At 43.2% G+C, this 25,150-nt stretch overlaps 1 protein-coding gene across 1 annotated transcript in view; it reads right to left on the bottom strand.

The window, feature by feature from the left end:
* CIITA (class II major histocompatibility complex transactivator) overlaps nt 1–25,150 on the bottom strand; it is a 121,516-nt gene that overhangs the window by 69,703 nt on the left and 26,663 nt on the right. Inside the window, exons 5-7 of the mRNA XM_088466838.1 lie at nt 22,864–22,923; nt 22,651–22,707; nt 19,149–19,211 (exon numbers count right to left, since the gene is read on the bottom strand). Coding sequence (XP_088322964.1) covers nt 19,149–19,211; nt 22,651–22,707; nt 22,864–22,923 — 180 coding nt within the window. The remainder of the gene's footprint in view (nt 1–19,148; nt 19,212–22,650; nt 22,708–22,863; nt 22,924–25,150) is intronic.

Raw genomic sequence — 25,150 nt, 5'->3', positions numbered from 1 at the left:
CTGCAGGAATAGAGAAATATGTTACTATAGAGGAGGGGGAGGGCTGTGTTACAGGGACAGAGAAATATGTTACTAAAGAGGAGGGGGAGGTGTGTGTTACAGGGATAGAGAAATATGTTGATATAGAGGAGGGGGGCTGTGTTACTACAGGGATAGAGAAATATGTTACTATAGAGGAGGGGGCTGTGTTACTACAGGGTTAGAGAAATATGTTACTATAGAGGAGGGGAGGCTGTGTTACTACAGGGATAGAGAAATATGTTACTATAGAGGAGGGGGGATGTGTTACTACATGGATAGAGAAATATGTTACTGTAGAAGAGGGGGGGCTGTGTTACTACAGGGATAGTGAAATATGTTACTATAGAGGAGGGGGCTGTGTTACAGTGTTAAAGAAATATGTTACTATAGAGGAGGGGGGCTGTGTTACTACAGGGATAGAGAAATATGTTACTATAGAGGAGGGGGAGGGCTGTGTTATAGGGATAGAGAAATATGTTACTATAGAGGAGGGGGAGGTCTGTGTTACAGGGATAGAGAAATATGTTACTCTAGAGGAGGGGGGCTGTGTTACTACAGGGATAGAGAAATATGTTACTATAGAGGAGGGGGGCTGTGTTACTACAGGGATAGAGAAATATGTTACTATAGAGGAGGGGGAGGGCTGTGTTACAGGGATAGAGAAATATGTTACTATAGAGGAGGGGGAGGTCTGTGTTACAGGGATAGAGAAATATGTTGCTATAGAGGAGGGGGGCTGTGTTACTACAGGGATAGAGAAATATGTTACTATAGAGGAGGGGGGTTGTGTTACTACAGGGATAGAGAAATATGTTACTATAGAGGAGGGGGGCTGTGTTACTACAGGGATAGAGAAATATGTTACTATAGAGGAGGGGGGCTGTGTTACAGGGATAGAGAAATATATTACTATAGAGGAGGGTGTGGGCTGTGTTACAGGGATAGAGAATTATGTTACTATAGAGGAGGGTGTGGGCTGTGTTACAGGGATAGAGAATTATGTTACTATAGAGGAGGGGGGCTGTGTTACTACAGGGATAGAGAACTATGTTACTATCGAGGAGGGGGGCTGTGTTACTACAGGGATAGAGAAATATGTTACAATAGAGGAGGGGGGCTGTGTTACTACAGGGATAGAGAAATATGTTACTATAGAGGAGGGGGGCTGTGTTACAGAGATAGAGAAATATGTTACTGTAGAGGGGGGTCCTGTGTTACTACAGGGATAGAGAAATATGTTAGTATAAAGGAGGGGGGCTGTGTTACTACAGGGATAGAGAAATATATTACTATAGAAGAGGGGGGCTGTGTTACTACAGGGATAGAGAAATATGTTACTATAGAGAAGGGGGCTGTGTTACAGGGATAGAGAAATATGTTACTATAGAGGAGGGGGGCTGTGTTACAACAGGGATAGAGAAATAAGTTACTATAGAGAAGGGGGCTGTGTTACAGGGATAGAGAAATATGTTACTATAGAGGAGGGGGGCTGTGTTACTACAGGGATAGAGAAATATGTTACTATAGAGGAGGGGGGCTGTGTTACTACAGGGATACAGAAATATGTTACTATAGAGGAGGGGGGCTGTGTTACTACAGGGATAGAGAAATATGTTACAATAGAGGAGGGGGAGGGCTGTGTTACTACAAGGATAGAGAAATATGTTACTATAGAGGAGGGGGACGGCTGTGTTACTACAGGGATAGAGAAATATGTTACTATAGAGGAGGGGGGCTGTGTTACAGGGATAGAGAAATATGTTACTATAGAGGAGAGGGGCTGTGTTACTACAGGGATAGAGAAATATGTTACTATAGAGGAGGGGGGTCTGTGTTACTACAGGGATAGAGAAATATGTTACTATAGAGAATGGGGGGCTGTGTTACTACAGGAATAGAGAAATATGTTACTATAGAGGAGTGGGGCTGTGTTACAGGGATAGAGAAATATGTTACTATAGAGGAGGGAGGGCTGTGTTACTACAGGAATAGAGAAATATGTTACTATAGAGGAGGGGGGCTGTGTTACTACAGGGATAGAGAAATATGTTACTATAGAAGAGGGAGGGCTGTGTTACTACAGGGATAGAGAAATATGTTACTATAGAGGAGGGAGGGCTGTGTTACTACAGGGATAGAGAAATATGTTACTATAGAGGAGGGGGGCTGTGTTACAGGGATAGAGAAATATGTTACTATAGAGGAGGGGGGCTGTGTTACTACAGGGATAGAGAAATATGTTACTATAGAGGAGGGGGGCTGTGTTACTACAGGGATAGAGAAATATGTTACTATAGAGGGGGGCTGTGTTACAGGGATAGAGAAATATGTTACTATAGAGGAGGGGGGCTGTGTTACATGGATAGATAAATATGTTACTATAGAGGAGGGGGCTGTGTTACTACAGGGATAGAGAAATATGTTACTATAGAGGAGGGGGGCTGTGTTACTACAGGGATAGAGAAATATGTTACTATAGAGGAGGGGGGCTGTGTTACTACAGGGATAGAGAAATATGTTACTATAGAGATGGGGGGCTGTGTTACAGGGATAGAGAAATATGTTACTATAGAGGAGGGGGGCTGTGTTACAGGGATAGAGAAATATGTTACTATAGAGGAGGGGGGCTGTGTTACAGGGATAGAGAAATATGTTACTATAGAGGAGGGGGGCTGTGTTACTACAGGGATAGAGAAATATGTTACTATAGAGGAGGGGGAGGGCTGTGTTACTACAGGGATAGAGAAATATGTTACTATAGAGGAGGGGGGCTGTATTACAGGGATAGAGAAATAGGTTACTATAGAGGAGGGGGGCTGTGTTACAGGGATAGAGAAATAGGTTACTCTAGAGGGGGTCTGTGTTACTACAGGGATAGAGAAATATGTTACTATAGAGGAGGGGGGCTGTGTTACTACAGGGTTAGAGAAATATGTTACTATAGAGGAGGGGGGCTGTTTTACAGGGATAGAGAAATATGTTACTCTAGAGGGGGTCTGTGTTACTACAGGGATAGAGAAATATGTTACTATAGAGGAGGGGGGCTGTGTTACTACAGGGTTAGAGAAATATGTTACTATAGAGGAGGGGGGCTGTTTTACTACAGGGATAGAGAAATATGTTATTATAGAGGAGGGGGGCTGTGTTACAGGGATAGAGAAATAGGTTACTATAGAGGAGGGGGGCTGTGTTACAGGGATAGAGAAATATGTTACTATAGAGGAGGGGGGCTGTGTTACTACAGGGTTAGAGAAATGTGTTACTATAGAGGAAGGTGGCTGTGTTACTACAGGGATAGAGAAATATGTTACTATAGAGGAGGGGGGATGTGTTGCTACAGGGATAGAGAAATATGTTACTATAGAGGAGGGGGAGGTCTGTGTTACAGGGATAGAGAAATATGTTACTATAGAGGAGGGGGAGGTCTGTGTTACAGGGATAGAGAAATATGTTACTATAGAGGAGGGGGGCTGTGTTACTACAGGGTTAGAGAAATATGTTACTATAGAGGAGGGGGAGGTCTGTGTTACAGGGATAGAGAAATATGTTACTATACAGGAGGGGGAGGTCTGTGTTACAGGGATAGAGAAATATGTTGCTATAGAGGAGGGGAGCTGTGTTACTACAGGGATAGAGAAATATGTTACTATAGAGGAGGGGGGCTGTGTTACTACAGGGTTAGAGAAATATGTTAATATAGAGGAGGGGGGGGCTGTGTTACTACAGGGATAGAGAAATATGTTACTATAGAGGAGGGGGAATGTGTTACTACAGGGATAGAGAAATATGTTACTGTAGAGGAGGGGGGGCTGTGTTACTACAGGGATAGAGAAATATGTTACTATAGAGGAGGGGGCTGTGTTACAGGGATAAAGAAATATGTTACTATAGAGGAGGGGGGCTGTGTTACTACAGGGATAGAGAAATATGTTACTATAGAGGAGGGAGGGCTGTGTTACAGGGATAGAGAAATATATTACTATAGAGGAGGGGGGCTGAGTTACTACAGGGATAGAGAAATATGTTACTATAGAGGAGGGGGGCTGTGTTACAGGGATAGAGAAATATGTTACTATAAAGGAGGGAGGGCTGTGTTACTACAGGGATAGAGAAATATGTTACTATAGAGGAGGGGGGCTGTGTTACAGGGATAGAGAAATATGTTGCTATAGAGGAGGGGGGCTGTGTTACTACAGGGATAGAGAAATATGTTACTATAGAGGAGGGGGGCTGTGTTACTACAGGGATAGAGAAATATGTTACTATAGAGGAGGGGGGATGTGTTACTACAGGGATAGAGAAATATGTTACTATAGAAGAGGGGGGTTGTGTTACAGGGATAGAGAAATATGTTACTATAAAGGAGGGAGGGCTGTGTTACAGGGATAGAGAAATATGTTGCTATAGAGGAGGGGGGCAGTGTTACTACAGGGATAGAGAAATATGTTACTATAGAGGAGGGGGGCTGTGTTACTACAGGGATAGAGAAATATGTTACTATAGAGGAGGGGGGCTGTGTTACTACAGGGATAGAGAAATGTTACTATAGAGGAGGGGGTGTGTGTTACTACAGGGATACCCCCTCCTCTATAGAGGAGGGGGGCTGTGTTACAGGGATAGAGAAATATGTTAATATAGAGGAGCGGGGCTGTGTTACAGGGATAGAGAAATATGTTACTATAGAGGGGGGGCTGTGTTACAGGGATAGAGAAATATGTTACTATAGAGGAGGGTGGCTGTGCTACAGGGATAGAGAAATATGTTACTATAGAGGAGGGGGGCTGTGTTACTACAGGGATAGAGAAGTATGTCACTATAGAGGAGGGGGGCTGTGTTACTACAGGGATAAAGAAATATGTTACTATAGAGGAGGGGGAGGGCTGTGTTACTACAGGGATAGAGAAGTATGTTACTATAGAGGAGGGGGGCTGTGTTACTACAGGGATAGAGAAATATGTTACTATAGAGGAGGGGGCTGTGTTACAGGGATAGAGAAATATGTTACTATAGAGAAGTGGGGCTGTGTTACAGGGATAGAGAAATATGTTACTATAGAGGAAGGGGGCTGTGTTACTACAGGGATAGAGAAATATGTTACTATAGAGGAGAGGGGCTGTGTTACTACAGGGATAGGGAAATATGTTACTAGAGGAGGGGGCTGTGCTACTACAGGGATAGAGAAATATGTTACTATTGAGGAGGGGGGCTGTGTTACTACAGGGATAGAGAAATATGTTACTATAGAGGAGGGGGAGGGCTGTGTTACAGGAATAGAGAAATATGTTAGTATAGAGGAGGGGGGCTGTGTTACAGGGATAGAGAAATATGTTACTGTCGAGGAGGGGGGCTGTGTTACTACAGGGATAGAGAAATATGTTACTATAGAGGAGGGGGGCTGTGTTACTACGGGGATAGAGAAATATGTTACTATAGAGGAGGGAGGGCTGTGTTACAGGGATAGAGAAATATGTTACTATAGAGGAGGGGGGCTGTGTTACTACAGGGATAGAGAAATATGTTACTATAGAGGAGGGGAGCTGTGTTACAGGGATAGAGAAATATGTTACTATAAAGGAGGGAGGGCTGTGTTACTACAGGGATAGAGAAATATGTTACTATAGAGGAGGGGGGCTGTGTTACAGGGATAGAGAAATATGTTGCTATAGAGGAGGGGGGCTGTGTTACTACAGGGATAGAGAAATATGTTACTATAGAGGAAGGGGGCTGTGTTACTACAGGGATAGAGAAATATGTTACTATAGAGGAGGGGGGCTGTGTTACTACAGGGATAGAGAAATATGTTACTACAGATGAGGGGGGTTGTGTTACAGGGATAGAGAAATATGTTACTATAAAGGAGGGAGGGCTGTGTTACAGGGATAGAGAAATATGTTGCTATAGAGGAGGGGGGCTGTGTTACTACAGGGATAGAGAAATATGTTACTATAGAGGAGGGGGGCTGTGTTACTACAGGGATAGAGAAATATGTTACTATAGAGGAGGGGGGCTGTGTTACTACAGGAATAGAGAAATATGTTACTATAGAGGAGTGGGGCTGTGTTACAGGGATAGAGAAATATGTTACTATAGAGGAGGGAGGGCTGTGTTACTACAGGAATAGAGAAATATGTTACTATAGATGAGGGGGGTTGTGTTACAGGGATAGAGAAATATATTACTATAAAGGAGGGAGGGCTGTGTTACAGGGATAGAGAAATATGTTGCTATAGAGGAGGGGGGCTGTGTTACTACAGGGATAGAGAAATATGTTACTATAGAGGAGAGGGGCTGTGTTACTACAGGGATAGAGAAATATGTTACTATAGAGGAGGGGGGGCTGTGTTACTACAGGGATAGAGAAATATGTTACTATAGAGGATGGGGGGCTGTGTTACTACAGGAATAGAGAAATATGTTACTATAGAGGAGTGGGGCTGTGTTACAGGGATAGAGAAATATGTTACTATAGAGGAGGGAGGGCTGTGTTACTACAGGAAAAGAGAAATATGTTACTATAGAGGAGGGGGGCTGTGTTACTACAGGGATAGAGAAATATGTTACTATAGAGGAGGGAGGGCTGTGTTACTACAGGGATAGAGAAATATGTTACTATAGAGGAGGGGGGCTGTGTTACTACAGGGATAGAGAAATATGTTACTATAGAGATGGGGGGCTGTGTTACAGGGATAGAGAAATATGTTACTATAGAGGAGGGGGGCTGTGTTACAGGGATAGAGAAATATGTTACTATAGAGGAGGGGGTCTGTGTTACTACAGGGATAGAGAAATATGTTACTATAGAGGAGGGGGGCTGTGTTACTACAGGGTTAGAGAAATATGTTACTATAGAGGATGGGGGGCTGTGTTACTACAGGGATAGAGAAATATGTTATTATAGAGGAGGGGGGCTGTGTTACAGGGATAGAGAAATAGGTTACTATAGAGGAGGGGGCTGTGTTACAGGGATAGAGAAATATGTTACTATAGAGGGGGTCTGTGTTACTACAGGGATAGAGAAATATGTTACTAAAGAGGAGGGGGGCTGTGTTACTACAGGGTTAGAGAAATATGTTACTATAGAGGAGGGGGGCTGTGTTACTACAGGGATAGAGAAATATGTTACTATAGAGGAGGGGGGATGTGTTGCTACAGGGATAGAAAAATATGTTACTGTAGAGGAGAGGGTGCTGTGTTACTACAGGGATAGAGAAATATGTTACTATAGAGGAGGGGGAGGGCTGTGTTACAGGGATAGAGAAATATGTTACTCTAGAGGAGGGGGAGGTCTGTATTAAAGGGATAGAGAAATATGTTACTATAGAGGAGGGGGGCTGTGTTACTGCAGGGATAGAGAAATATGTTACTATAGAGGAGGGGGAGGGCTGTGTTACAGGGACAGAGAAATATGTTGCTATAGAGGAGGGGGGCTGTGTTACTACAGGGATAGAGAAATATGTTACTAAAGAGGAGGGGGAGGTCTGTGTTACAGGGATAGAGAAATATGTTGCTATAGAGGAGGGGGGCTGTGTTACTACAGGGATAGAGAAATATGTTACTATAGAGGAGGGGGGCTGTGTTACTACAGGGTTAGAGAAATATGTTACTATAGAGGAGGGGAGGCTGTGTTACTACAGGGATAGAGAAATATGTTACTATAGAGGAGGGGGGATGTGTTACTACAGGGATATTGAAATATGTTACTGTAGAGGAGGGGGGGCTGTGTTACTACAGGGATAGTGAAATATGTTACTATAGAGGAGGGGGCTGTGTTACAGTGATAAAGAAATATGTTACTATAGAGGAGGGGGGCTGTGTTAATACAGGGATAGAGAAATATGTTACTATAGAGGAGGGGGAGGGCTGTGTTATAGGGATAGAGAAATATGTTACTATAGAGGAGGGGGAGGTCTGTGTTACAGGGATAGAGAAATATGTTACTATAGAGGAGGGGGGCTGTGTTACTACAGGGATAGAGAAATATGTTACTATAGAGGAGGGGGAGGTCTGTGTTACAGGGATAGAGAAATATGTTACTATAGAGGAGGGGGGCTGTGTTACTACAGGGATAGAGAAATATGTTACTATAGAGGAGGGGGGCTGTGTTACTACAGGGATAAAGAAATATGTTACTATAGAGGAGGGGGAGGGCTGTGTTACAGGGATAGAGAAATATGTTACTATAGAGGAGGGGGAGGTCTGTGTTACAGGGATAGAGAAATATGTTGCTATAGAGGAGGGGGGCTGTGTTACTACAGGGATAGAGAAATATGTTACTATAGAGGAGGGGGGTTGTGTTACTACAGGGATAGAGAAATATGTTACTACAGAGGAGGTGGGCTGTGTTACTACAGGGATAGAGAAATATGTTACTATAGAGGAGGGGGGCTGTGTTACAGGGATAGAGAAATATGTTACTATAGAGGAGGGTGTGGGCTGTGTTACAGGGATAGAGAATTATGTTACTATAGAGGAGGGTGTGGGCTGTGTTACAGGGATAGAGAATTATGTCACTATAGAGGAGGGGGGCTGTGTTACTACAGGGATAGAGAATTATGTTACTATCGAGGAGGGGGGCTGTGTTACTACAGGGATAGAGAAATATGTTACAATAGAGGAGGGGGGCTGTGTTACTACAGGGATAGAGAAATATGTTACTATAGAGGAGGGGGGCTGTGTTACAGAGATAGAGAAATATGTTACTGTAGAGGAGGGGTCCTGTGTTACTACAGGGATAGAGAAATATGTTAGTATAAAGGAGGGGGGCTGTGTTACTACACGGATAGAGCAATATGTTACTATAGAAGAGGGGAGCTGTGTTACTACAGGGATAGAGAAATATGTTACTATAGAGAAGGGGGCTGTGTTACAGGGATAGAGAAATATGTTACTATAGAGGAGGGGGGCTGTGTTACTACAGGGATAGAGAAATATGTTACCATAGAAAAGGGGGCTGTGTTGCAGGGATAGAGAAATATGTTATTATAGAGGAGGGGGGCTGTGTTACTACAGGGATAGAGAAATATGTTACTATAGAGGAGGGGGGCTGTTACTACAGGGAAACAGAAATATGTTGCTATAGAGGAGGGGGGCTGTGTTACTACAGGGATAGAGAAATATGTTACTATAGAGGAGGGGGGCTGTGTTACTACAGGGATAGAGAAATATGTTACTATAGAGGAGGGGGGCTGTGTTACTACAGGGATAGAGAAATATGTTACTATAGAGGAGGGGGGCTGTGTTACTACAGGGTTAGAGAAATATGTTACTATAGAGGAGGGGGGGCTGTGTTACTACAGGGATAGAGAAATATGTTATTATAGAGGAGGGGGGCTGTGTTACAGGGATAGAGAAATAGGTTACTATAGAGGAGGGGGGCTGTGTTACAGGGATAGAGAAATATGTTACTATAGAGGGGGTCTGTGTTACTACAGGGTTAGAGAAATATGTTACTATAGAGGAGGGGGGCTGTGTTACTACAGGGATAGAGAAATATGTTACTATAGAGGAGGGGGGATGTGTTGCTACTGGGATAGAAAAATATGTTACTGTAGAGGAGAGGGGGCTGTGTTACTACAGGGATAGAGAAATATGTTACTATAGAGGAGGGGGAGGGCTGTGTTACAGGGATAGAGAAATATGTTACTCTAGAGGAGGGGGAGGTCTGTATTATAGGGATAGAGAAATATGTTACTATAGAGGAGGGGGGCTGTGTTACTGCAGGGATAGAGAAATATGTTACTATAGAGGAGGGGGAGGGCTGTGTTACAGGGACAGAGAAATATGTTACTAAAGAGGAGGGGGAGGTCTGTGTTACAGGGATAGAGAAATATGTTGCTATAGAGGAGGGGGGCTGTGTTACTACAGGGATAGAGAAATATGTTACTATAGAGGAGGGGGGCTGTGTTACTACAGGGTTAGAGAAATATGTTACTATAGAGGAGGGGAGGCTGTGTTACTACAGGGATAGAGAAATATGTTACTATAGAGGAGGGGGGATGTGTTACTACAGGGATAGAGAAATATGTTACTGTAGAGGAAGGGGGGCTGTGTTACTACAGGGATAGTGAAATATGTTACTATAGAGGAGGGGGCTGTGTTACAGTGATAAAGAAATATGTTACTATAGAGGAGGGGGGCTGTGTTACTACAGGGATAGAGAAATATGTTACTATAGAGGAGGGAGAGGGCTGTGTTATAGGGATAGAGAAATATGTTACTATAGAGGAGGGGGAGGTCTGTGTTACAGGGATAGAGAAATATGTTACTATAGAGGAGGGGGGCTGTGTTACTACAGGGATAGAGAAATATGTTACTATAGAGGAGGGGGGCTGTGTTACTACAGGGATAGAGAAATATGTTACTATAGAGGAGGGGGAGGGCTGTGTTACAGGGATAGAGAAATATGTTACTATAGACGAGGGGGAGGTCTGTGTTACAGGGATAGAGAAATATGTTGCTATAGAGGAGGGGGGCTGTGTTACTACAGGGATAGAGAAATATGTTACTATAGAGGAGGGGGGTTGTGTTACTACAGGGATAGAGAAATATGTTACTACAGAGGAGGTGGGCTGTGTTACTACAGGGATAGAGAAATATGTTACTATAGAGGAGGGGGGCTGTGTTACAGGGATAGAGAAATATGTTACTATAGAGGAGGGTGTGGGTTGTGTTACTGGGATAGAGAATTATGTTACTATAGAGGAGGGTGTGGGCTGTGTTACAGGGATAGAGAATTATGTTACTATAGAGGAGGGGGGCTGTGTTACTACACGGATAGAGAATTATGTTACTATCGAGGAAGGGGGCTGTGTTACTACAGGGATAGAGAAATATGTTACAATAGAGGAGGGGGGCTGTGTTACTACAGGGATAGAGAAATATGTTACTATAGAGGAGGGGGGCTGTGTTACTACACGGATAGAGAAATATGTTACTATAGAAGAGGGGGGCTGTGTTACTACAGGGATAGAGAAATATGTTACTATAGAGAAGGGGGCTGTGTTACAGGGATAGAGAAATATGTTACTATAGAGGAGGGGGGCTGTGTTACTACAGGGATAGAGAAATATGTTACTATAGAGAAGGGGGCTGTGTTACAGGGATAGAGAAATATGTTATTATAGAGGAGGGGGGCTGTGTTACTACAGGGATAGAGAAATATTACTATAGAGGAGGGGGGCTGTGTTACTACAGGGAAACAGAAATATGTTACTATAGAGGAGGGGGGCTGTGTTACTACAGGGATAGAGAAATATGTTACAATAGAGGAGGGGGAGGGCTGTGTTACTACAGGGATAGAGAAATATGTTACTATAGAGGAGGGGGAGGGCTGTGTTACTACAGGGATAGAGAAATATGTTACTATAGAGGAGGGGGGCTGTGTTACAGGGATAGAGATATATGTTACTATAGAGGAGAGGGGCTGTGTTACTACAGGGATAGAGAAATATGTTACTATAGAGGAGGGGGGCTGTGTTACTACAGGGATAGAGAAATATGTTACTATAGAGGATGGGGGGCTGTGTTACTACAGGAATAGAGAAATATGTTACTATAGAGGAGTGGGGCTGTGTTACAGGGATAGAGAAATATGTTACTATAGAGGAGGGAGGGCTGTGTTACTACAGGAATAGAGAAATAAGTTACTATAGAGGAGGGGGTCTGAGTTACTACAGGGATAGAGAAATATGTTACTATAGAGGAGGGAGGGCTGTGTTACTACAGGGATAGAGAAATATGTTACTATAGAGGAGGGAGGGCTGTGTTACTACAGGGATAGAGAAATATGTTACTATAGAGGAGGGGGGTTGTGTTACAGGGATAGAGAAATATGTTACTATAGAGGAGGGGGGCTGTGTTACTACAGGGATAGAGAAATATGTTACTATAGAGGAGGGGGGCTGTGTTACTACAGGGATAGAGAAATATGTTACTATAGAGGAGGGGGGCTGTGTTACAGGGATAGAGAAATATGTTACTATAGAGGAGGGGGGCTGTGTTACATGGATAGATAAATATGTTACTATAGAGGAGGGGGCTGTGTTACTACAGGGATAGAGAAATATGTTACTATAGAGGAGGGGGGGCTGTGTTACTACAGGGATAGAGAAATATGTTACTATAGAGGAGGGGGGCTGTGTTACTACAGGGATAGAGAAATATGTTACTATAGAGATGGGGGGCTGTGTTACAGGGATAGAGAAATATGTTACTATAGAGGAGGGGGGCTGTGTTACAGGGATAGAGAAATATGTTACTATAGAGGAGGGGGGCTGTGTTACAGGGATAGAGAAATATGTTACTATAGAGGAGGGGGCTGTGTTACTACAGGGATAGAGAAATATGTTACTATAGAGGAGGGGGAGGGCTGTGTTACTACAGGGATAGAGAAATATGTTACTATAGAGGAGGGGGGCTGTATTACAGGGATAGAGAAATAGGTTACTATAGAGGAGGGGGGCTGTGTTACAGGGATAGAGAAATAGGTTACTATAGAGGAGGGGGGCTGTGTTACAGAGATAGAGAAATATGTTACTCTAGAGGGGGTCTGTGTTACTACAGGGATAGAGAAATATGTTACTATAGAGGAGGGGGGCTGTGTTACTACAGGGTTAGAGAAATATGTTACTATAGAGGAGGGGGGCTGTGTTACTACAGGGATAGAGAAATATGTTATTATAGAGGAGGGGGGCTGTGTTACAGGGATAGAGAAATAGGTTACTATAGAGGAGGGGGGCTGTGTTACAGGGATAGAGAAATATGTTACTATAGAGGGGGTCTGTGTTACTACACTGATAGAGAAATAAGCTACTATAGAGGAGGGGGGTTGTGTTACTACAGGGTTAGAGAAATATGTTACTATAGAGGAGGGGGGCTGTGTTACTACAGGGATAAAGAAATATGTTACTATAGAGGAGGGGGGATGTGTTGCTACAGGGATAGAAAAATATGTTACTGTAGAGGAGAGGGGGCTGTGTTACTACAGGGATAGAGAAATATGTTACTATAGAGGAGGGGGAGGTCTGTGTTACAGGGATAGAGAAATATGTTACTATAGAGGAGGGGGAGGTCTGTGTTACAGGGATAGAGAAATATGTTACTATAGAGGAGGAGGGCTGTGTTACTACAGGGATAGAGAAATATGTTACTATAGAGGAGGGGGGCTGTGTTACTACAGGGTTAGAGAAATATGTTACTATAGAGGAGGGGGAGGTCTGTGTTACAGGGATAGAGAAATATGTTACTATAGAGGAGGGGGAGGTCTGTGTTACAGGGATAGAGAAATATGTTGCTATAGAGGAGGGGAGCTGTGTTACTACAGGGATAGAGAAATATGTTACTATAGAGGAGGGGGGCTGTGTTACTACAGGGTTAGAGAAATATGTTACTATAGAGGAGGGGGGGCTGTGTTACTACAGGGATAGAGAAATATGTTACTATAGAGGAGGGGGGATGTGTTACTACAGGGATAGAGAAATATGTTACTGTAGAGGAGGGGGGGCTGTGTTACTACAGGGATAGAGAAATATGTTACTATAGAGGAGGGAGGGCTGTGTTACAGGGATAGAGAAATATGTTACTATAGAGGAGGGGGGCTGTGTTACTACAGGGATAGAGAAATATGTTACTATAGAGGAGGGGGGCTGTGTTACAGGGATAGAGAAATATGTTACTATAAAGGAGGGAGGGCTGTGTTACTACAGGGATAGAGAAATATGTTACTATAGAGGAGGGGGGCTGTGTTACAGGGATAGAGAAATATGTTGCTATAGAGGAGGGGGGCTGTGTTACTACAGGGATAGAGAAATATGTTACTATAGAGGAGGGGGGCTGTGTTACTACAGGGATAGAGAAATATGTTACTATAGAGGAGGGGGGCTGTGTTACTACAGGGATAGAGAAATATGTTACTATAGATGAGGGGGGTTGTGTTACAGGGATAGAGAAATATGTTACTATAAAGGAGGGAGGACTGTGTTACAGGGATAGAGAAATATGTTGCTATAGAGGAGGGGGGCTGTGTTACTACAGGGATAGAGAAATATGTTACTATAGAGGAGGGGGGCTGTGTTACTACAGGGATAGAGAAATATGTTACTATAGAGGAGGGGGGCTGTGTTACTACAGGGATAGAGAAATGTTACTATAGAGGAGGGGGTGTGTGTTACTACAGGGATAGAGAAATATGTTACTATAGAGGAGGGGGGCTGTGTTACAGGGATAGAGAAATATGTTACTATAGAGAAGTGGGGCTGTGTTACAGGGATAGAGAAATATGTTACTATAGAGGAAGGGGGCTGTGTTACTACAGGGATAGAGAAATATGTTACTATAGAGGAGAGGGGCTGTGTTACTACAGGGATAAAGAAATATGTTACTAGAGGAGGGGGCTGTGTTACTACAGGGATAGAGAAATATGTTACTATTGAGGAGGGGGGCTGTGTTACTACAGGGATAGAGAAATATGTTACTATAGAGGAGGGGGAGGGCTGTGTTACAGGGATAGAGAAATATGTTACTATAGAGGAGGGGGGCTGTGTTACAGGGATAGAGAAATATGTTACTATCGAGGAGGGGGGCTGTGTTACTACAGGGATAGAGAAATATGTTACTATAGAGGAGGGGGGCTGTGTTACTACAGGGATAGAGAAATATGTTACTATAGAGGAGGAGGGCTGTGTTACAGGGATAGAGAAATATGTTACTATAGAGGAGGGGGGCTGTGTTACTACAGGGATAGAGAAATGTTACTATAGAGGAGGGGGGCTGTGTTACAGGGATAGAGAAATATGTTACTATAAAGGAGGGAGGGCTGTGTTAGTACAGGGATAGAGAAATATGTTACTATAGAGGAGGGGGGCTGTGTTACAGGGATAGAGAAATATGTTGCTATAGAGGAGGGGGGTTGTGTTACTACAGGGATAGAGAAATATGTTACTATAGAGGAGGGGGGCTGTGTTACTACAGGGATAGAGAAATATGTTACTATAGAGGAGGGGGGCTGTGTTACTACAGGGATAGAGAAATATGTTACTATAGATGAGGGGGGTTGTGTTACAGGGATAGAGAAATATGTTACTATAAAGGAGGGAGGGCTGTGTTAGAGGGATAGAGAAATATGTTGCTACAGAGGAGGGGGGCTGTGTTACTACAGGGATAGAGAAATATGTTACTATAGAGGAGGGGGGCTGTGTTACTACAGGGATAGAGAAATATGTTACTATAGAGGAGGGGGGCTGTGTTACTACAGGGATAGAGAAATATGTTACTATAGAGGAGGGGGGCTGTGTTACTACAGGGATAGAGAAATATGTTACTATAGAGGAGGGGGGCTGTGTTACAGGGATAGAGAAATATGTTACTATAGAGGAGCGGGGCTGTGTTACAGGGATAGAGAAATATGTTACTATAGAGGAGGGGGGCTGTGTTACAGGGATAGAGAAATGTTACTATAGAGGAGGGGGAGTGTGTTACTACAGGGATAGAGAAATATGTTACTATAGAGGAGGGGGCTGTGTTCTGTGTTACAGGGATAGAGAAATATGTTACTATAGAGGAGCGGGGCTGTGTTACAGGGATAGAGAAATATGTTACTATAGAGGGGGGGCTGTGTTACAGGGATAGAGAAATATGTTACTATAGAGGAGGGTGGCTGTGCTACAGGGATAGAGAAATATGTTACTATAGAGGAGGGGGGCTGTGTTACTACAGGGATAGAGAAGTATGTTACTATAGAGGAGGGGGGCTGTGTTACTACAGGGATAAAGAAATATGTTACTATAGAGGAGGGGGAGGGCTGTGTTACTACAGGGATAGAGAAGTATGTTACTATAGAGGAGGGGGGGCTGTGTTTCTACAGGGATAGAGAAATATGTTACTATAGAGGAGGGGGGCTGTGTTACAGGGATAGAGACATATGTTACTATAGAGAAGTGGGGCTGTGTTACAGGGATAGAGAAATATGTTACTATAGAGGAAGGGGGCTGTGTTACTACAGGGATAGAGAAATATGTTACTATAGAGGAGAGGGGCTGTGTTACTACAGGGATAGGGAAATATGTTACTAGAGGAGGGGGCTGTGTTACTACAGGGATAGAGAAATATGTTACTATTGAGGAGGGGGGCTGTGTTACTACAGGGATAGAGAAATATGTTACTATAGAGGAGGGGGAGGGCTGTGTTACTATAGGGATAGAGAAGTATGTTACTATAGAGGAGGGGGGGCTGTGTTACTACAGGGATAGAGAAATATGTTACTATAGAGGAGGGGGGCTGTGTTACAGGGATAGAGAAATATGTTACTATAGAGAAGTGGGGCTGTGTTACAGGGATAGAGAAATATGTTACTATAGAGGAAGGGGGCTGTGTTACTACAGGGATAGGGAAATATGTTACTAGAGGAGGGGGCTGTGTTACTACAGGGATAGAGAAATATGTTACTATAGAGGAGGGGGGCTGTGTTACTACAGGGATAGAGAAATATGTTACTATAGAGGAGGGGGAGGGCTGTGTTACAGGGATAGAGAAATATGTTACTATAGAGGAGGGGGGCTGTGTTACTACAGGGATAGAGAAATATGTTACTATAGAGGAGGGGGGCTGTTTTACTACAGGGATAGAGAAATATGTTACTATAGAGAAGGGGGGCTGTGTTACAGGGATAGAAAAATATGTTACTATTGAGAAGGGGGGCTGTGTTACAGGGATAGAGAAATATGTTACTATAGAGGAGGGGGGCTGTGTTACTACAGGGATAGAGAAATATGTTACTATAGAGGAGCGGGGCTGTGTTACAGGGATAGAGAAATATGTTACTATAGAGAAGGGGGGCTGTGTTACTACAGGGATAGAGAAATATGTTACTATAGAGGAGGGGGGCTGTGTTACAGGGATATATAGAAATATGTTATGGGGCAGGTTGTGGAGGACGTGAGATATCATAGAGGGAGGATGGGTTACAGGGGAGGAATGACAAAGGAATATGTGGCTGGGGACACAGAAGAGTGATGGCTGGGGACACAGAAGGGGGATGGCTGGGGAGACAGAATGTAATTATTCAGAAAATATGGGGGGAGGGAGGCGCCAGTCCATTACTTTGCCAGGGGCGCTCAGACCCCTAGATACACCCCTGCTGATCCTTACCTATAAATCCTCAACACCACCCTCGTACCTCTGAAACCTCATCACAAACTTCTCACCCTCTTAGATTTACACAAGACCTATGCCCTCTCCTTGTCTCTGAAGACCACATCCAATTTCCATTTACAAGACTTCTCCAGAAATACCATACCCTGCCTAAACAAGCTCTAGCACATCTTATTAAATGCTGTCTGAAAACCGATCTATTTATTAGAGCTTCCACTACTTCCATCCACCTACACTGCCCACATTAATGCATCCATTCCAATCTCCACTCTGAGCTACATCCACTCCTCTTGTTTCAGCTGTGCCCTCTTCCAATCTGTCATGAGCAGGGCCCTCCTACCCTTTGTTATCATGTCTGCATTTATTTTACCCGAATTTCTATTCTTGATTTTTTAACAAAAATACAGTTAATGTTAGAATAAAGGGAAGAGAAAAAATAGTATAAAGAGCTATAAATCAGTCACTGCCCATTAGCAAAGAAGAAGTGGGAATATTTATTCACCATAATGCACACGTAAATCTGGTTTGAGTTGGTTTGATGGAGCAGTGATCACTAGTAGCCAGTAACAGTGTCACTTTTTATTGACTTTATTTAAAATAATGTGTTTAAAAATAACATGAATAAAAATGGTGGACAGAAAAGTAAGAACAGTATTTGGTATAACCATTATCCTTTCTGGAATATTCTGTGCATGTACAGTTTGTAACTTGTTCATATTAGAGATGAACGGTTCGGTTTTGATGAAAACTGAACAGACAGGAATTTTGGGGTTTCGAGTTGTACCGACTCCCGACTCGGGTCCTCATGCCAATCGCTGAGAGAGAGGTGAATGTGTGTCTGAGGGAAGGTCACAGAGAGACAGGGGAATGTGCAGTGGATCACAGTGGAATGTGGGGGACTCACTAAAAGAGATGGGAATGTGTGTGTGTGTTTGTGTGTGGGGGGTGGTGTCTCTGAGAAAGGGGAATGTGGAGGGGATCGCAGAGAGAGAGAGAGAGAGAGAGGAATGTTGGGGGGGATCGCCAAGATAGAGAGAGGGGAATGAGGAGGGGATTGCTGAGAGAGAGAGGGGAATCTGTGGGTGGATCACTGAGAGAGATGGGAATTTGTGTGTGGGGGGGTGATCGCGGAGAGAGATAGAGAGATGGGAATGTGGATTGGATCGCTGAGAGAGAGGGGATAATTGAGAGAGAGAGAGAGAGAGAGAGGGGGAATTTGGGGGTGATCGCGATAGAAAGAGGGGAATGCTAAGAGAGAGAGAGAGGGGAATGTGGAGGTAATGCTGAGAGAGGGAGGGGAATCTATGGATTTGTCACTGTGACAGGGTGGAATGTGAGGGGATCGCTGAGAGAGGGAAATGTGGGGGAGATCGCTGAGAGAGAGAAATGTGGGGGGGATTGCGACTGTCTGGTACAATATAATTATTTTTTTCTTTTATTGAGACAAGGCACACGTGACGTCATGACATCACATGCGCCACACCACTAACAGAGAATCGGGCCACAGCGCGAAGAGGAGCAGAGAGAAAACACAGGAGAAGGTCAGTGTCTGTGTGCTGTACGGGGCTAGATGTGGGTACTGTCTGGAGAGACAGAAGGGGAGCTGTCTAGAAAGACAGAAGGGGTGCTGGCTGGAGAAACATAAGAGGTGCTGGCTGGGGAGACACTGAGGGACTGAAGTTGCAGAAACACGAGGGGGAATGTCCTGCCTATTTTGTCAGTCCCGGGCTCCACGATTTCTGATGGCAGCCCTGGACACGTGTATCACTAATTTGATTGTAGAGGAAGGGACAGTCACATTTTGTCTTATTTTTTTTTGTCCACTGGGATTTTGGCTTTTGTAATCTCATCCTCTGATTCACTGAAATTCTTCAACTTGATGGTTCTCAAAACAATTTCTCCCCCGGTAACTGAAGGTCACGAATATTAGCTACCGTGCAATGCTTGTAATACAATACATGAACTACTGTTTCAGTACTCACATTTTTTTCGTGTACGCTTTGCTGTTGGTTTTTCTACACTTTCGTCTTGGTCAACAAATAATTCTGAAAGAAAAAGATACAGTATACATAATTTCCCAGCAGCCATGTATTCTTATGACTCAGAATATACTAAGCCTGGCGATGGCCCCTTGTTGCTAAGTGTGCAATGCTCTGCTAAGCATATTAGTATGTATTTATTAAAAGTTATTTGAAACATGGCAGATATAAATATTAAAAAAAGAAAGTTCACCCAGCACTAAATGACAGCGCCGATGTTTGGGCACATAACAACTCATTTTATTTTAACAACTTTGGGGGTTATTTAGAGTTTGACGCATTTGTGTTGTAAGCTTACATGCAAAAGGCATGCCACAAAATGGCTAAGATATGTATTTACTTTGAGCTGACTATGATTTATTTTATATTTAATGAAAAGAGCAAATTAATTTAAGAAAGTGCCCCCAGCCCACAAAAGTAACCTATGGTGAATAGGTCACTTTTGTGGGCTGAGGGAACTTTTTCAAATTAATTTGCTCCTAGTAAATCATTACTCCTAGCCTGGGCTGGCTGTCAAAGTGTTCCCCAGCAGTAACTACAATCAATACTAGGGTCTAACTGGCTGGCTAGCCACATTATAACAGGGGCAGTATGGTGTCCTCCTGGGACCCCAAATAGGATCTAGACATAACTAGCCAATCAAAATGTCATTCTTACACTCTAACCGTTCACTGATAAGTTGCTCTTGATTGGTTAATTGTGGACAGGTCTTCCGTGCTGGGACTCTGCTAAGAGCAGCTCAGTGTTGTTACCGTGTTTTTTTTTCTTTCCTTTGGAAGTAGGTGTGTAATAAAGTGGTGAATAAGGAAGTGGGAGAGTACTTATTTTAACTAAAGGATTAAATGGTTGTAATCATTTAGTGAAAATAGATTTTTTTTTTAGATTTTTTCTATGTGGCTCTAAAGGTTCCAGTAGGTTTTGGATGTCAGGATATTCTGTTGCTTTTTATTGTATAAACCTCGGCATGCTCTGGCAGCCATGGGTATATGCTGGCATCTCTAGTTCTACAAACACCAGCATGACTAAGCAGTTTATGGCAGCCAGCCCTTGCCGGGACTAGTTGGCTATATAGAAAAAAAAAAATATATATTTTTTCCTATGTAGATTATTACCACAATAGAGAAATAAGTTGGGCTATGGAGAGAAAAATTAAGGTGAAACAGACGTTAAATAAATTCTCTATAACTGAGACACTAACAGTCCCATCTCTGTTACTATAGTATAGTGGTTTATGGAATGCTTCACCAATTTGTGTCATCCTCTGTAATGTTCCAAATTTAGTATATGTGCTGCCGAAGCGAGCACACATCATAGCTTTACTGAAGGGCTACTGAGATATAAACACATCCATATATATACATATATAGATATATACTAATATATATATATATATATATATATATATATACAGAAATTATTAGGATATCAATAAAAGTACCTCAAAGAAGCTGCACACCTAGCATTCAAGGCACTGAACCAATGGGCAAAAATAGTGCTCAACAAACCGCCCTAATAGAGCAGGAAGGAGTTATACATGGAGACATGAGCCCAACTACTCTCTGCGGATGTGCTGAAACATGCATTTTGTAAAATGGCTGTCCAGCATTTCTAAATAGGAGGGGAGAGTTTGTGAGAGTAAGATAGCTATCACATCAAGCGTGCCCAGGTGCAGGGGATGGGCAAATAGGCAAAGCTCAACTTCCCCTTCTGGTGTGGACATGGCCCTCATCACTGCCAGCAGCGTCCTGTTAGCTGGCGCCCTGGTGGTCTAGTGTATGGAATTGGGCCACCCAGGCCCAACACTACCAGCACCGTCAATGGTCTCCACACCGGCAGTTCCATGCCGTGGCAGGGAGCAGCTCTTACCTGTCCCCATCGGCGTCCGGCTGCGGGCTCCGAGAGCTGTGGTGTGCTGACCTTCCCAGAGACCCACGATGAAAGTCACCGACCAAGTCTGGCGGTGCTGGGGTCGTAACGGCATCCTATAGGATGCCCTATACTGTCCACTCTTTGTGTAAAAGAAAAAAGAAAAGAAAATCAACAGGGAGCCACTAAAAAGTAGCCACACAAAATGGTGCCCTTGCTCCTTGCTCAACATCAAACATAAAAACTGACTGGCCTGTGACTGGGGGCAGGCTATAATGGAGAGGAAGACAGGTGGCTGCTGGGAATAAAAGTAGTAACTGTTTGGTGCCCAGATTCTCCCTCTCCAGGCTATACCCAGAGTGATCCCTGTGCCCCATACTGGAGGAAGAAGAAATATATATATATATATTTTTTACCTATGTAGATTATTACCACAATACCCACTGTGAAGGTCCCAGTTACATGCAATGGTCCATACCAATGGTCGTCATCATAATCATCATCATGGACCTTTGTTTCAGGGGTTGAACACCCATAACAGATACGCTGCCTGACACAGGTATCTGCAGCTGTGTCCACCTCTAACTATATTGCAATATTATGAACAAACCTTTACTGAGCTTGGCTAATGTTTGTATGCCCCTTCGTTCCCCCATTCCACTCCTCCCGATATATGCAAACATCTGTATATGGACACATGCACAAAGGGCCGGCCTGGCCATTTGGCACTCCTGGCCAGGGACTGCTAGGGTTGATCTGGAGCCTCAGTCTGTCCTTACATGCAAATAAATTTCTGGTGCAAATCCATAATACAAAGATGTGTATTTTATGTAAATATAATGGGCGCATCCAATTTTAAATGAGTCCCTTAATGACCAGAGAGTTTTCACCGTTTCATAATCAGATCACTTTTTAGGGCAGTTGCAATGTTTTAGGTCTTTAGAAATAAATTTTTTGTGTATGTCTATTTTTACAAGAAGAGATAGGGGTTTCTTTGCGTATAATATTACAAGAACACCCTTAATGAATTGCTTCCGCATTGTGGGCCTGATTCAGAGATGGACGTAATGCTGATGTGTATGCAGCTGAGCGGTTATAGGTGGTCTGTGCATGTGTCTGGGTTGTACTGCGCATGCGTCAAGTTTAATTACTGATGTACGCTTCTTTTGATACCCTATCATTGGTGGAAAAAACATCTGAAAACAGGTGTATTTACGCTTATGGCTATCTCAGCATCGCCTGCAATTCCATCTACATGCCCTCGCTGATCGCTGCCTACGTGAGAGTGCCTTGTTACTGCACAGTAACTCCCCCTCAGTCCACGGTGGTGATGTGAATGAAATGCGCACAACCCTGCATACACTTGGATCTGGAGCATGCGTAGTAATACACCTCTGCATCATCAGCCCTTTGTGTAGAGAAAAATAGGCAACATTTGGAAAATAATAATAATTCTATGATTCTTCCTGTAGTTCCTATCATGCCCAAGATACCGACAGTAAAGTGAAACCAATCAGCTCTCCCGAGTATGTTGATACAAATATGTGTACTTTACATGAGTTTATTTTATTTTACTTACTCAAATAGTCCTCCAGTTGTTCATTCCCTTTACCATCTAAGTAATTTATGTCTACACCTGAAAAAAGAGACAAAAAGCAAAAATGCAGATAAAGAAATTTAGCATCATTAGCATATACATTTGGCAAAGTGGACTAATTGCAAAAGTCAGGGTCTGGTAGCTCTGGAAATGGACGTATGTGTACTTTACATGAGTTAATTTTATTTTACTTACTTAAATAGTCCTCCAGTTGTTCATTCCCTTTACCATCTAAGTAATTTATGATGTCTACACCTGAAAAAAGAGACAAAAAGCAAAAATGCAGATAAAGAAATTTAGCATCATTGGAATACTAATAGCATATACATTTGGCAAAGTGGACTAATTGCAAAAGTCAGGGTCTGGTAGCTCTGGAAATGGACGTATGAAGTGAAAGGAAAAGTGTGAATGTATTCAGAGCCGGATTAAGGGGGGTACAATACCCCAGGCTCCCCTCTCTCAGGGGGCCACCCACGCAGCCGGAGCTCACTGCTGCACTGTGCAGTCCTGTGCATATTCTAAAGCTGGGTACACACTAGACAATGTGTGTACCCAGCGATGGCAGATACGACTGGACGATATATCGGGTGGTCCGTACACACTGCACGATCTGGTGTACAAGCACCCGATATGTCGTTCACCCACCACATCCAGAACCATGGTGATGTTCCTCAAATCTTCAGATCGGTCTGCACTGCATTTTTGTGATCTGAAGATGCGACGAACGATGCGTGGGAGTGCGCAATAGTGAGTACACACTGGACGATTTGGCGTTCCGATTCGTCCCAAAACGACAAATCGTCCAATAAATCATCTAGTGTGTACCCAGCTTAAGGTCCAAACAGGTGGGTCGGGCCAGATGATGAGTGTGGGCGGTGCTGACAAGAGGGAGAGGGGTGGGCCCCTCTGTGTTAAGTGCCCAGTGCCCCCTGAGGGCTTAATCTGGCACCGTCCACACTGTGTGTAATCCACTCAATTAATGATTGAGAAGAGTGAAGGCCAGGGGGTGAGATGATGAGTACACACAGAGAGCTTTTTAACAGTTTTTGCCAGCTTATTTACCAGTCTGATCTCAGAGCTAAGAAAGAATGTTATTTTTTATACTCAGATCAGATGCCTGGCATGTCTGGACATTACTTGTAGGGAAGTTTTATGTGTAGGGCTAATGGATAATTTTATCAACTGTTAAACAATGTGTAAAGTACAGTAAGGTCCATAAATATTGGGACATTGACAGAATTTTCATATTTTGTCCTCTATTCACCACCACAATGGCTTTGAAATTAAACAAACAAGATGTGATTTAACTGCACACTTTCAGATTTAATTTGAGGGTAATTACATCCAAATCAGGTGAACGGTGTAGGAATTACAACGGTTTCTATATGTGCCTCCCACTTTTTAAGGGGCCAAAAGTAATGGGACAAACTAAACAATCCTAAATCTAACTTTCACTTTTTAATACTTTGTTGCAAATCCTTTGCAGACAATTACAGCCTGAAGTCTGGAATGCATAGCCATCACCAGACGCTGGGTTTCATCCCTGGTGATGCTCTGCCAGGCCTCTACTGCAAATGTCTTCAGTTCCTGCTTGTTCTTGGGGCATTTTCCCTTCAGTTTTGTCTTCATCAAGTGAAATGCATGCTCAATCGGATTCAGGTCAGGGTATTGACTTGGCCATTGCATAACATTCCACTTTTTAGCCTTAAAAAACTGTTTGGTTGCTTTTGCAGTATGCTTCGGGTCATTGTCCATCTGCACTGTGAAGCGCCGTCCAATGAGTTCTGAAGCATTTGACTGAATATGAGCATATGATATTGCCCGAAACACTTCAGAATTCATTCTGCTACTTTTGTCAGCAGTCACATCATCAATAAATACAAGGGAACCAGTTCCATTGGCAGCCATACATGCCCACGCCATGACACTACCACCACCATTCTTCACTGATGAGGTTTTGGATCATGAGCAGTTCCTTTCCTTCTCTTCGCTTCCCATCACTCTGGTACAAGTTGATCTTTGTCTCATCTGTCCATAGGATGTTGTTCCAGAACTATAATGGCTTTTTTAGATGTTGTTTGGCAAACTCTAATCTGGTCTTCCTGTTTTTGTGGCTCACCAATGTTTTTCATCTTGTAGTGAACCCTCTATATTCACTCTTGTGAACTCTTCTCTTCATTGTTGACTTTAACACATATACATCTACCTCCTGGAGAGTGTTCTTTATTTGGCCAACTGTTTTGAAGAGGTTTTTCTTCACCAGGGAAATAATTCACAACCACAGTTGTTTTCCGTGGTCTTCCGGGTCTTTTGGTGTTGCTGAGCTCTCCGGTGCGTTCTTTCTTTTTAAGAATGTTCCAAACAGTTGATTTGGCCACACCTAATGTTTATGCTATCTCTCTGATGGGTTTGTTTTGAAGTTTCAGCCTAATGATGGCTTGCTTCACTGATAGTGACAGCTCTTTGGATCTCATATTGAGAG

This window comes from Taudactylus pleione, unplaced genomic scaffold (assembly GCF_031769625.1).
Source record: "Taudactylus pleione unplaced genomic scaffold, aTauple2 ptg000066l, whole genome shotgun sequence".
Taxonomy (NCBI): domain Eukaryota; kingdom Metazoa; phylum Chordata; class Amphibia; order Anura; family Myobatrachidae; genus Taudactylus; species Taudactylus pleione.
This window is presented reverse-complemented; position numbering and strand designations above follow the sequence as displayed.